At 44.0% G+C, this 14,176-nt stretch overlaps 1 protein-coding gene across 16 annotated transcripts in view; it reads right to left on the reverse strand.

Moving 5' to 3' along the window:
* LOC110497506 (meiotic nuclear division protein 1 homolog) overlaps positions 1-14,176 on the reverse strand; it is a 33,468-nt gene continuing 19,292 nt past the window's right edge. For 7 of the 16 annotated variants that reach the window (XM_090210761.1, XM_021573642.3, XM_090210765.1 and 4 more), the window contains 2 exons: positions 2,943-2,987; positions 1-1,854 (listed from right to left, as the gene is read on the reverse strand). In XM_090210761.1, the coding sequence (XP_090066887.1) occupies positions 1,748-1,854; positions 2,943-2,987 (152 nt within the window). In that variant the 3' untranslated portion in view covers positions 1-1,747. Of the gene's footprint in view, positions 1,855-1,955; positions 2,988-14,176 lie in introns of all 16 variants that reach the window. The other 9 variants (XM_036954453.2, XM_090210763.1, XM_090210760.1 and 6 more) reach the window with 2 other exon arrangements.

Below are 14,176 nucleotides of genomic sequence, written 5' to 3' on the forward strand. Positions count from 1 at the left end.
TTTTTATGTGTATGGAACATTTCTGGGATCTTTTATTTCAGCTCATGTAAGTAACACTTTACATGTTGCGTTTATATTTTTGTTCATTAAAGTATTAGTATATTTGTAGCAGCAGGTCCTACTGGGCGGCAGGAGCCTGGCTGGTAATCGAAAGGTTGCTGGATCAAATCTCAAGAGCCGCCATGGTAACAATCTACCGTTCTGCCCCTGAGCACGGCAATTAACCTCCCACAACAACTGCTCCCCAGGCACTGATTACATGGATGTCAATAAAGCCATCCCCTACACGCCGCTGATTCAGAGGTATTTGGTTAAATGCGGAAGACAGTTTTCAGAAGAATGTATTCAGTTTTACAACTGACTAGATGGCCCCCTTTCCCTATGTACAATAATGCTGAATCTGCTGTAATGGGAGCATGGAATTAGGAATACATTGAACATTTTGAAGATGTACAAGGTTACAGCAGTAAATAATTGCAGTGACAATCCATGTACAGTTTGAACAACGTGAAGAGGTGGGTAGGATCTGTGTGGATACTTTAATCTTGAACAAATGGGTTGACATTTCACCCCTAATAGTATAATGGCATCTGGAGTCAACGCCATGAGCACAGCAATTCTACCCATTGTTTGTGCAGTTTGACAAAAACAGTCAAAACTTCAAGTCAGCAAAAGCACAAAAATAATTCTGAACCGATCACAACTACAATACCCCTTCTGCTCTTAACACGTTGGAATAAATCCCGGAGTACAATAGAAAAGTGCTGCCCTTTATGTTTGAGAGGTTTTTGCCACATTCCAGTTGACAGAAAATGAAAGGTGATGCATTCACCCTGTTGCTTGGAAATTCAAGGCATATGAAATCAATTAAGGTACATGTAGGCCTGTGGAAAGACAACAGTTATGAAAATATAACACAAAGACTTTGAAATGTTACTGTTCATTCACCTCTCCATTCAAACAAATCATCCATCATGTTTTCAACAACAAAACCTGAAATCCTGTCGAGTCTACAGAGCCACAAAACTATAAAGCACATTTACAGGGAATTATAATTTATGGCTCTTCTAAATGGTGAATTCTAAACATATCTCCACTGTAAAGCCTCCTCAACGATATTTCAGTGGCACTCCTATTTGTGTTTCGGTGCTCCTTGCTTTCCACTGCATTGTCAATCACCAAGCACGTTATGTCCACAATGACCCTCTCCCTCTTTTGATTTAAAACAGGAGATAAGGAAAATCCAGTCAGTCCTGGTGCCACAGTGGCAGATGCTTATTTTGTCAAAGTAAACTACAAAAAGAGAGATGGGGAGAGCAAAAACAACATGAGTTTTTGATGGAAATGACTGTTTTAATTTCCATCTGTTTAAATCAGGTAAGATCAGATTTTTAACATCGATGGGAGTTCGATGTGCCGCTTCTTTTTCTGTGTGTGGTGGGGGGGTGCTGGACAAAACAAATTTCCGTCAACGACTCTGGGCTCTTGATTTTCATGCAAAAAGGTGGCCAAAAGGTTAGCACAGCGCCTTCTCAAGTGCCACAGAAGCAGCATTTGCACCTGCGAGGGCCATGAGCGAGCGTCAAAATGGCAGCTGCTCCAAGTCAACTACGAAAAGCACAAGGCTGTTTTTTTTGAGGGGCTTGCCTGAGTGGATTTAAGTAACATGTCTGACTTGCGTTGCAATGTGTGCAATGGCTGTCACTCAATTAACAAAAACAATTAATAGAAATTACAGATCATGCAGTCAGTCCATGTAATCGAAGTCTTCAGGTATCCCGAAGGCTTTATCGATGCGTCCATCATCGAAACCAAACTTCCTCTTGGCCCACGACTTGATGGCAAAGACGTTATCTGGAGATTAAATGATTAGAAAACTACTTTATTAAACAACTCATGTTTCTTACTGATCTCATTCGTTCAAAACTGACTGAAATTAAATTAATTTGACTCACATGTCAAATTAGAACAATTGGATCACCGCATATTGTTGTGTTCTCACTCCGATGCGTCTCATTATTCATCAAACAGAACAAAAAATAATTTAAGTCACATTTAAACAATTCTGACGTCAATGTTGCCAAATAGAGATTTGTTGTGAGTAAAAGTTGATCCTTTATGAGAAGGTTAGCAGAGCACTTTCACTCCATGGGATCAATGGATAGGTCTAATTGCACCTTTAAGTGACTTGTCAGGCTTAACAATAAACCCAGGCCGGATAACATTCACTCGCTAACGTCATGCAATGACACTATTTACAGAGTGGGTGGTGGTGTGATCCCTGGGGTGTGTGTGTGTGCATGAAAGGCTGTGTGTGATAGTGAGAGGGAAAGCCTGTGTGTTCACCCAGTGTGAAAGGCCGTAAATTAAAGGTGAGTTATCCACTGCAACACGATAATTGGTATGTAAATAATAACCCTGCTCCTCACTAAACTCCACCTAGTAGCCCCTAACTCCCTGTAGTCCCTCCACATGACCATAATCACCCTGAGGTCACTGGTCACCCCAGGTTACTGCCAGGGGTCACGTAGTGCACAGGGAGCCTGTGCAGGGTATGCTGGGAGTTTACACGGGCCACAATGGGGAGTGCTTAGGGCTGCAGTTAGTTAGTTAGTTAGTTAGTTAGTTAGTTAGTTAGTAGGTACTGCGTTTTCAGTGAAGGCAAAAAAAAAAAAGCTTTGTCATCACAGAATGGGATTCCCAGAGAAATACCACTTTGTAATGGATGTGCCTTTTCCTACACGACTCAAAAAAAATGGTCAGGGGAAGAAAACGTGTGTGTGTGTGTGTGTGTGTGTGTGTGTGTGAAAATGGCCAGTAATGGTGAATGTGTGGGGCCTTTGCTTACACCATGTTGAATCACCCAACCCAGTGTAATGTCCACACAGTCTGGTGGCCTGTTCGTGTGTGTGTTAGTCAGGTTTGTCTTTCAGTTGACTTACCTGTCCATCTGGACACTGCCTCTTTAGCTGTGACATTGAACTTTCCTGCAAGACACAAACCTACCATCAACACATAGTTACTGTACTTATGCAACTGTCTGCAAATGTTAGACAAAGACCAAAAACAAAATCAGACATTGATGGCCCGTATCCCTGACCCAGTGCCTAGTCCTGGCCTTAATGGCAAATGTATCTGGAAAGGGCTTTGAGCATGCATTTTAGTCCTGGAGTAATCTGGGTCTGAGAACCAGCCTCAGTCTTTCATCAGAAATAGTTGATGCATTTAGTAGAACATTTGTACATATCACTTGACTACAGGAAACAAAAAAGGTACGTTTATACACTACTACATAACCACTACAGTGCCAGGTTTACATCGAGTCCTTTACCTCGACAGTACATTATGCTTTGGAGTGCGTTTCTTTTTCAATGCTCTGACCAGAGAAATCACAGTCCGACACCCCAGCCCCGACGCCGCTTTACAAGCCCAAACCATCACGTTGAGCGCACACCAACCACTTTCAATTCCAAAGTGAGAGTTACCCTGTGTGCGCCATCCGTTACAGCCTTTTGTGAATAGCCGCGGCGGAGATGGCAGGTCAATCTGCTATGTCAGTGTAACATGCTACCTAGCGTTGAGGAGAGAGTGCAGCGCTGGGGCCCTAATTTCTTGGCAGAGGGGCACGGGAGCACCAGCCAAGGGGGAGGTGGGCCGCATAAGCTTGGCCAAAGCCGCATTCGTCGCTGGAAGCCAAGTAACACCTCCGTCTCCAGGGAAAAGATGCCCTCAAAGGAGCGGTTCCTGGAGCAGATTTTCGACACCGGTGATGATACACAGTGGTTATTAGATGAAAGGAAATCTTGCTTCGGATCAGCAAGTAGAGGCAGAGGGTAACTTGATTTGTAGCTATTGCTGTAGAAACAAAACGCAAAAGAGTCATCTGAATTAAATAAAATGTCATTTGTGGCCTTTTTTGTTTTGTCACGCACAGGCCTATGTCCACAAAGAAGAACTCAATACAGCTCAATCAGGAAAAATTATAGAGCTATACCGTTTGACTCTCTTAAAACTACAACTAATTAACCAAACCCATTGAGACCAAAGAATACATAACAGTAACTATGTCCAAGTCAACGTACTTACACAGATTTAATCACAAAGGCTGTGTGGGAAATGGTAAAATGAGTAACAATAAGTGATTCTCGTGTAAGAGAGAGAGGATACAAAAATAAAAACTGGTTTTGGGGAACAAACTTGACATTTCAGAGGCCGCACTTTGAATTGCAAATTCCACTTCCCCTCTTGCTTGCTCAGCTGGATTTCACTGGCAACTCATGTACAAGAAAAAGTTGTGTAAAGAAATAAAAGCTTGAAATGATCAAGTGTTTAAGTAAGCAAGCATAAGTCAAGGTTTATGTCCACACAGTTTTGATGCTGGTCTAGGATTTTTGTTTAAACATTTTACATAAGAAATCCGATTGAAGCTGAAAGACAAGGGCCAACTTTAACTGAACTCTATTCTTTACAAAGCACCACGCTATCATAGCTCTTAGACACCAAACAAAGCACTCATGTCAGTCTTAACACTAAACCCTGAATTTATAACCAAGATTAAACATCCATTGCGGACTTACAGTATATCCATAGCGCCTGTGTGTAAATGTTGTCCCTGGCAATAACGACAAGAGTTGCTGTGCTTTAGAAGGGAGTTGTTTACCGATCCTTGATGTCTCCGATGCTGCTAAAAGGATGGCAAGTTAAGACAAGCAGCAGTGTAGATCAATTTAAAACTGCTGAAGCTAGTTGAGCTTAAAAAAAACTGAAATTCAGGTTAAAAATGGACAAGTGTTGACTGACAGGCTTTTAAAAGTAAATCTGCTCGGAGTTTCACCTACACTGAACAAAACGATAAAACGCAACAATCAAAGATATTACAGACTTACAATTCATATCAGACAATTTAAATAAATGGTCTCTAACCTATGGATTTCACATGCCTGGGAATACAGATATGCATCTGTTGGTCACAGATACCTAAAAAAAAAAAAACTGACTGAAATATAGGGGTGTGGATCAGAAAACCAGTCAGTATCTGGTGTGACCACCATTTGCCTCATGCAGCACGACATCTCCTTCGCATAGAGTTGAGCAGGCTGTTGATTGTGGTCTGTGGAATGTTGTGCCACTGCTCCTCAATGACGGTGCGAAGTTGCTGGATATTGGCGGGAACTGGAACACGCTGTCGTACACTGCAATCCAGAGCATCCCAAACATGCTCACATGGGTGACATGTCTGGTGAGTATGCAGGCCATGGAAGTACTGGGACATTTTCAGCTTCCAGGAACTGTGTACAGATCTTTTCAAAATGGGGCATTATCATGCTGAAACATGCGGTGATGGTGGCGGATGAATAGCACAACAATGAGCCTCAGGATCTTGGTCTGCCCGGTAAAGTTGAAACGCTGAAGAGAACACTTCTTCAGCATGCCAGTGAGCATTTGCCCACACATACACACAGTGAGCATTTGCCCACTCAAGTTTGTTACTACGCCAAATTGCAGTCAGGTCAAGACTCTGGTGAGGACGACAAGCACGCAGGTGAGCTTCCCAAGACGATTTCTGACACTTTATTCCAGAAATGATTTGGTTGTGCAAACCCATAGCTTCATCAGCTGTCTGGGTGGCTGGTCTCGGACAATCCCCCAGGTGAAGAAGCCGCATGTGAAGGTCCTGGGCTGGCGTGGTTACATGTGGTCTGCGGCTGTGAGGCTGGTTGGACGTACTGCCAAATTCTCTAAAACAATGTTGGAGGAGGCTTAAGGTAGAGAAATTAACAAAATTCTGGCAACAGCTCTGGTGGACATTCCTGCAGTCAGCCTGCCAATTGCACGCTCCCTCAACTTGAAGTATCTGTGGCATTGTATTGTGTGACAAAGATGCACATTTTAGAGTGGCCTTTTATTGCCCCCAGCACAATGTGTAGTGAACATGCTGTTGTGGATGGAATATCTTGGCATAGGAGAAATGCTCACTAACAGGGATGTAAAACAAATTTGTGCACAAAAGGAGAGAAATCAGCTTTTTGTGCTTATGGAAAATGTCTGGACCAACACTTTACATGTTGCGTTTATCTTTTTGTTTATTATAATACAATAAAACTCAGTGCTTTTCTGAGTCATGTTGCCTTTGACAGCAAAGGGTCCATTTTTGGGTCAATTGAAGAACCACATGCAGGACATAAGTTTTGGACTCCCGTGTGGTGCAGCGGTCTAAGGCACTGCATCTCAGTGCTAGAGGCATCACTACAGACCCTGGTTCGATCCCGGGCTGTATCACAACCGGCCGTGATTGGGAATCCCAAAGGGTGGCGCACAATTGGCCCAGCATCGTCTGGGTTAGGGGAGGGTTTGGCCGTCATTGTAAAATAAGAATTTGTTCTTAACTTACTTGCCTAGTTAAGTAAAAGGTTAAATAAAACATTTTAATAAAATAAGTTAGTCTCACTCTGGAAGTTACACTGTGTGTACTCAACTAGTATATTTTTTGCCATAATTTTCAATGACGAATATGCTAGGCCCACTCCTCAACCAAAGGGACACGCCTCATGCTTTTTTGGCGGAGCAATCTGTCCGCCTGAACTTAAAATAACCGCACTGCAGCCATTCACATATAGAAGCCTTTATCTTCCTGGTTTGACAGGAAGTCCCTAACTAAACAGAACTGTCACAGACAAAGAGACATGTATTAGGACAGCAGTAAAGACATTCTGGTTGAATCGGAAGGCCATAGGTAGTACATGGAGATGGCAAGGTCTGAGAGTATCTATGACAACAAAGACAGCATTGACAGGGGTGAAGCAGAGAAGAGTAAATATGAATACATACAGAAGCATCTTGTCAATGTCTACAACAGTGCAGGCACCCTCAGGTGTCATGATCCCAGCAATGAGACAAAAGGGCAACACCCCAAAGAGCCGAGCAGAAGATCAGCAGTCCAGACCGTACGAAGTTGCTGCAGTGTGTCTGGGGCTGTTGTCCTGCTGGCTGAGATCATAGGCCTGAGTGTACACTATAATAAAGTGATTGTCAGTCTACAAGAAAAGCTCTCTGGGCTAGAGAAACTGGGATGGAGACATTTTAGCTCCAGTTTGTACTTCATCTCTACGGAGACTAAATCCTGGCAGGAAAGCAGACCTGGTGATCATAAACATGGGCGGATGACACACCTCTGTCTACAGGGAGGAGAGAGGAGGAGAACCTGAGTTCTCATGGCAGACTGCAGAGTGATGGACCCATTTTTCTACCCGAGAGGAGAATGCAGTGAACTGCACTTTTGGATCTGTGAGATGGTAGCCAACCCATACACAAAAGTTCCAGGTTGGCTTCTCAAAATATGAGGGCATCCATGCTAGTGGCTAACTCAAAGCAGACTTACCTGTAGGAACCATGCCAGCAATGTCTGGCTCAGCTGCACTTCTTAACTGTTGAGTGCCGTTAATGAGAGCAAACCTCTCAAAAGGGATGGAGATATTTAAGCTCCAGTTTCTACTACCTCTCATGACAGTGAGTGTAGTGTTTATACTAAATCCTGGGAGGAATGCAAACAGGACCATTAAGAAGAGGAACAGACCTGGTGATCACAAAACAGCAGAGAGGAATAGGTCCATCCATTAATACGTCGACAGGGGATTCTGGATTGGTCTAACTGACCGAGATGAAGAAGGAACCCCTCAATGGGTGGACGGCACCCCATTGACCACAGGGTACTGGGTGCAAGGGGAGCCTAACAGTCTCCCAGTCCCTTCCGCTGAAAAGCATCCCCATAGCATGATGCTGCCACCACCATGCTTCACAGTAGGGATGGTGTTAGATGGGTGATGAGCTGTGCCTGGTTTTCTCCAGACATAGCGCTTTTCATTCAGGCCAAAGAGCTAAATTTGTGTCTCAGACCACAGAATCTTTTACCTTATGATCAATATCTTTCTCTTGCCATTTTGCAAACTCCAAGCATGCCGTCGTGCCTTCCGTTTGGCCACTCTCCCAGAAAGCCCAGATTGGTGAAGTGCTGTAGAGACTGTTGTCCTTCTGGCAGGTTCTCCCATCTCAGCCAAGGAACTCTGTAGTTCTGTCAGAGTGGTCATTGGGTTCTTCACCTCCATGACCAAGATCCTTCTTACCCAGTTGCTCAGTTTGGTCAGAGGGCCAGCCGTAGGTAGAGTCTGGGTAGTTCCATATTTCCCAATGATGGAGACTAGTGTGCTCTTGGAAACTTTGAACACTATAAAAATAGTTGTCTACCCTTCCTCAGATATGCCTCATTACAATTCTGTTGGAGACTTACAGACAATTCCTTGGACTTCATGGTACGGTTTCTGTTCTGACATGCTTGGTCAACTGTGGGACTTTCTATAGACAGGTGTGTTTTCTTTCTAAATCATGTCCAACAAATTAATTGGCCACAGGTGTAATCCAATCAAGTTGTAGTGACATCTCAAAGATGATCAAAGGAAATTGGATGCACCTGAGCTCAATTTGGAGTGTCATAGCAAAGGGGTGTGAATACTTATTTATGCATTTCATTCTCAATACTTTTAACATTTCTAAAAACTGGAAACTGTTACTTTCCATTACATTACTGGTTTCTCAATCAATGTCAGCAGTCAAGTTAGTCAGCTAGCAAGCTACACTCCCAAGTTGCCTCACCACTTAAAGGTAAAACTACTTTAATTCAATCATTTAGGCACATGTGTGAGTAAAATGATCGCACTGTACAGCCCTGAAAGTGAGCTCACATTCTATTAGGAAGTCACAGGCATATTGGAATATGATTGAATAGAATGAGCTTTTAAGAATGAGTTTGTTATTTTGATCAATGTGGAAAAACTTTAAAAAACTCTGCTCAAGCCCGAGTTTGTATCGAAAGTCAAAATGCCATTGCAGAGAAGTGTTTCACTTAGCCGACGACACACTGATGACCTTTTTCAAAAGAGCTAGTTCTTTTTTGCCATTGTTTTCAAAGGTCAAAGCTCTTTTTTGCAAGTCTGTCTTCCTATCATAGCATCCTGTTTACTGAGGGAGATAGGTAATACAGCATGTAACTGGCCAGTATTGTCACAGAACTTCTGTATTCTAAGGTATTACTGCACTGTTGGAGATAAGAACGTAAGCATTTTGGTACACCCATGATAACATCTGCAAAATGTGTACGCGAGCAATAAAATTCTATTTGATTTGAGCAGAGACCCATGCAAGAGTATAGTGCAGACATGTGTTTTTTGGGGGTAACTGACATAAGTAGTGGAGAAGTCTGAGTATCTATGGACACCACTGACAGTGGTGAGGCAGAGGAAAAGATCATGGAGCTCTATGTTAATACAGACACCCTCAGGGGTCATGGTCCTAGCATCAAGAATGAGGGCCAACACCCCAAGGAGCCAACCAGGAGATCTGATGCAAGATGAGATGATCTTCAGCTCTCTGTTAAAGAGCAATATTCTAGATGGAACCATTTCAGCTCCAGTGTGTACTACATCTCTACTGAGACTAAATCCTGTGGGCAAAGCCGACAAAACTGTCTAAGGAGAGGCGCATACCTAGCGATCATAAACAGCAGAGGCCTGGCCTATCCATAACTCAAACTCAAAGCAAGCTTCTCCAACTACGAGGATATCATTGCTACTGGCTAATTGTTAACTCAAAGCAGACTCACCTGTAGGCGCCAACACAGCAAAGTATAGCTCAGCTGCATAATATTTACAGTAATAATGTTCATCCCCCCCCCCCCCCCGTGATGGTTTTGTATTATTTGTTATACAAATGCCCTTTGAGGTTTGAAGTCTATTTGCTTTTAATTATTTAATTGTTTCCCTTGACTGAGTCCTTCAATGGGGCGGCAGGGTAGCCTAGTGGTTAGAGTGAGTTGGACTAGTAACCGGAAGGTTGCAAGTTCAAGCCCCCGTGCTGACAAGGTGTTATTATCTGTCGTTCTGCCCCTGAACAGGCAGTTAACCCACTGTTCCTAGGCCGTCATTGAAAATAAGAATTTGTTCTTAACTGACTTGCCTAGTTAAATAAAGGTAAAACATTTGATTAATTCAGTCCTACTCAGTTTTATCAAGTGTCAAAATCTCTTGATAGTAAGTCTAATAGTAGGTTCTTAATGAACCTACTTCTGCTAGACCAGAACCAGACTCTAGGGATGCTTGGCCTTAGCACACTCTGCAGGCTGAATCCACACCTCATTTGAACCTAGAACACGGTGTCCTATAACCTCACAAGAATCACAAGCAGCTTTGGAAATACAATTAGCGCTTCACGGGGGTAACATGGAGACGATTATGTGAAAATGTGTGCAGGACTGAACGTCCAGCCTTGCGGAGCCCCTCCGGCAACGAGACAGCTGCGGGGGACAGATACAGGGAGGGGGAAAAAAGTATTTGATCCCCTGCTGATTTTGTACGTTTGCCCACTGACAAAGAAATGTTCATTCATTTTAATGGTAGGTTTATTTGAACAGTGAGAGACAGAATAACAACAACAAAAAATCCAGAAAAACGCATGTCAAAAATGTTATAAATTGATTTGCATTTTAATGAGGGAAATAAGTATTTGACCCCCTCTCAATCAGAAAGATTTCTGGCTCCCAGGTGTCTTTTATGCAGGTAACGAGCTGAGATTAGGAGCACACTCTTAAAGGGAGTGCTCCTAATCTTAGCTTGTTACCTGTATAAAAGACACCTGTCCACAGAAGCAATCAATCAATCAGATTCCAAACTCTCCACCATGGCCAAGACCAAAGAGCTCTCCAAGGATGTCAGGGACAAGATTGTAGACCTACACAAGGCTGGAATGGGCTACAAGACCATCGCCAAGCAGCTTGATGAGGAGGTGACAACAGTTGGTGCGATTATTCACAAATGGAAGAAACACAAAATAACTGTCAATCTCCCTCGGCCTGGGGCTCCATGCAAGATCTCACCTCGTGGAGTTGCAATGATCATGAGAACGGTGAGGAATCAGCCCAGAACTACACGGGAGGATCTTGTCAATGATATCAAGGCAGCTGGGACCATAGTCACCAAGAAAACAATTGGTAACACACTACGCCGTGAAGGACTGAAATCCTGCAGTGCCCGCAAGGTCCCCCTGCCCGTCTGAAGTTTGCCAATGAACATCTGAATGATTCAGAGGACAACTGGGTGAAAGTATTGTGGCCAGATGAGACCAAAATGGAGCTCTTTGGCATCAACTCAACTCGCCGTGTTTGGAGGAGGAGGAATCCTGCCTATGACCCCAAGAACACCATCAAACATGGAGGTGGAAACATTATGCTTTGGGGATGTTTTTCTGCTAAGGGGACAGGACAACTTCACCGCATCAAAGGGACGATGGACGGGGCCATGTACCGTCAAGTCTTGGGTGAGAACCTCCTTCCCTCAGCCAGGGCATTAAATGGGTCGTGGATGGGTATTCCATCATGACAATGACCCAAAACACATGGCCAAGGCAACAAAGGATTGGCTCAAGAAGAAGCACATTAAGGTCCTGGAGTGGCCTAGCCAGTCTACAGACCTTAATCCCATAGAAAATCTGTGGAGGGAGCTGAAGGTACAAGTTACCAAACGTCAGCCTCGAAACCTTAATGACTTGGAGAAGATCTGCAAAGAGGAGTGGGACAAAATCCCTTCTGAGATGTGTGCAAACCTGGTGGCCAACTACAAGAAATGTCTGACCTCTGTGATTGCCAACAAGGGTTTTGCCACCAAGTACTGTTTTGCAGAGGGTCAAATACTTATTTCCCTCATTAAAATGCAAATCAATTTATAACATTTTTGACATGTTTTTCTGGATTTTTTTGTTGTTATTCTGTCTCTCACTGTTCAAATAAACCTACCATTAAAATTCTAGACTGATCATTTCTTTGTCAGTCGGCAACGTACAAAATCAGCAGGGGATCAAATACTTTTTTCCCTCACTGTAGATGGTGGTGAAAAAGAGAGAAGGGCGAAGCGGTAGGGGCGGAGACCTCCTTGGCATCCGCCTGCGCCAGGGTATTCGGTTCACACTGCCGACAACGGTGTCACCAGAATCAATCAGTTCCTGAAGGATATGTGGGTAAACCCACTAGCAGGGTGAACCAGAATAGGGGAGGTCCCTCCCCCTCCCTCCCTCCAGCCTTCCATCTGGGAGTGCCATGCATCTGTAGGATATGGATCACGTTATTCGACTTTCACTCCTCATCATTCAGGCTTAAGCAGAATACACACACGGGGTGAGGGTTTGACAGTTTGCCGTGTCCTCGTCTTTCAGAGCTCAGGGGACGGGCTGTAGGGGCTAGGGTGAGGAGGAGCGGTGGGCATCCACTTTCACCAGGGATCCACAGTAGATGGGCCACAATTAGAAAACGTCTTTTTTTGGGGTGGGGGGTTCAGATACCAGTCAAGACAAATGAGTGATGGGGGATGCCTTCAGTGGTTGCAATGCACACGAACGTGCACTTGCTCACACATACATTCATGCCACACACACACACACACACACACTATGATTGCGAAATACTGCACAATTTTAACAGTTCCCCAATCCCCCCTTACCCAAAACAAGTGTAAATATTAAATTGTGCCTTCCTGTATTACAATGCCTTCAGAAAGTATTCACACCCCTGGACTTTTTACACATTGTGTTGTGTTGCAGCCCAAATTTAAAATTGATAAAATTGAGATTTTGGGGTACTGGTCTACACACAATACTCCATGTCAAAGTGGAATTATGTTTTGACATTTTTACAAATTAATTAAAAATGAAAAGCTGAAATATCTTGAGTCAATAAGTATTCAACCCCTTTGTTATAGAGCCCCATAGTGGAGGTGTCATAATACCCATAAAACCTAGTGGTCAAAACAGGGAAATGGTTCCAATAGTTTCTCCACCTTTCATTTTTCCCATAGGGGATTTTAGGAACACTTAAAACAAGTGCTGTGTTTCGTGTAGGTTTAACCTGTCGTGATGTTTTGATAACCATGTAAATCTCTCGGACAAAGTGACTTAATATATTCAGCTCTATTCACTCTGATTCAACAATGCTAATTAGCCTGAATGTAGACATCATGCAAGACTACAAAGCCCTGCAAGCAGGTCACCTTTAGCTGACACCTTTGTTAACAGGTATTGTGTCAGTGGAGGCTGCTGAGGGAAGGACGGCTCATAAGAAAAGCTGAAATGTGGAACCAGATGGTTGATACCATTCCATTGACTCCATTCGAGACATTATTATGAGCCATCCTCCCCTCATCAACTCCACAGAATTGTCATGTGCAGACCAGCTGGCTGTTGTGTTCTCTGACATTTTCAATCTCTACCTAGCTCAGGCCTCTATACCCACCTGCTTCAAGATTTCTACCATCATCCCTGTTGCCCATGAAAGTGAAAGTAACTGAACTGAAAGACTAAAGACCAGTAGCACTCACTTCCGTCATCATGAAATGCTTCAAGGCTAGTCAAAGACCATATCACCTCCTCCCTCCCCAACTCTCTCCAATTCGCCTACCGCCCTGACAGATCCATGGACGACGCATTCGCCTTTGCACTGCCCTTACCCACCTGGACAAAAGGAATATATGTGTGATGTATATAGAAGGATGCTGTTCATCGACGACAAAGCTCACAGCTCTGGGTCTGAACTCCTCCCTATGCAACGTAGTCCTGGACTTCCTGACATGCCGAGCCCAGGTGGTGAAGGGAGGCAACATTACCTCGACACTGATCCTCAACACGAGGGCCCCACAAGGGTGCATCCTCAGTCCCCTCCTGCATTCTCTGCATACCCACGACTGCATGGGTAGTTCCAACTCCATCATCAAGTTCGCTGAAGACAACAACGAAGATCAACATCACCAACAACGAAGAGCCAGCCTACAGGGAGGAGGTAGGCACTCGGACGGCATGGTGCCAGGTAAACGTCTCCCTCAACGTTAGCAAAACAAAGGAGCTGATTGTGGACTTCAAGAAGAACCATGTTGGACACGCTCCCATCCTCATGAACGGGGCCATCGTTGAGGTGGTCAATAATTTCAAATTCCTCTGCGTACACATGTCAGATAAGCTGAAATGGTCTAACCCCACAGACACCGTAGTGAAGGCACGACAGCAACTCTTCAACCTCAGGATGCTGAAGAAATTGGTCCTGTCCCCGAGGGCCCTCAGTGTTCAACAGGAGCACCATCTAGAGCATACG

This window comes from Oncorhynchus mykiss, chromosome 19, assembly GCF_057628025.1.
Source record: "Oncorhynchus mykiss isolate SJ-2025 chromosome 19, ASM5762802v1, whole genome shotgun sequence".
Lineage (NCBI taxonomy): Eukaryota > Metazoa > Chordata > Actinopteri > Salmoniformes > Salmonidae > Oncorhynchus > Oncorhynchus mykiss.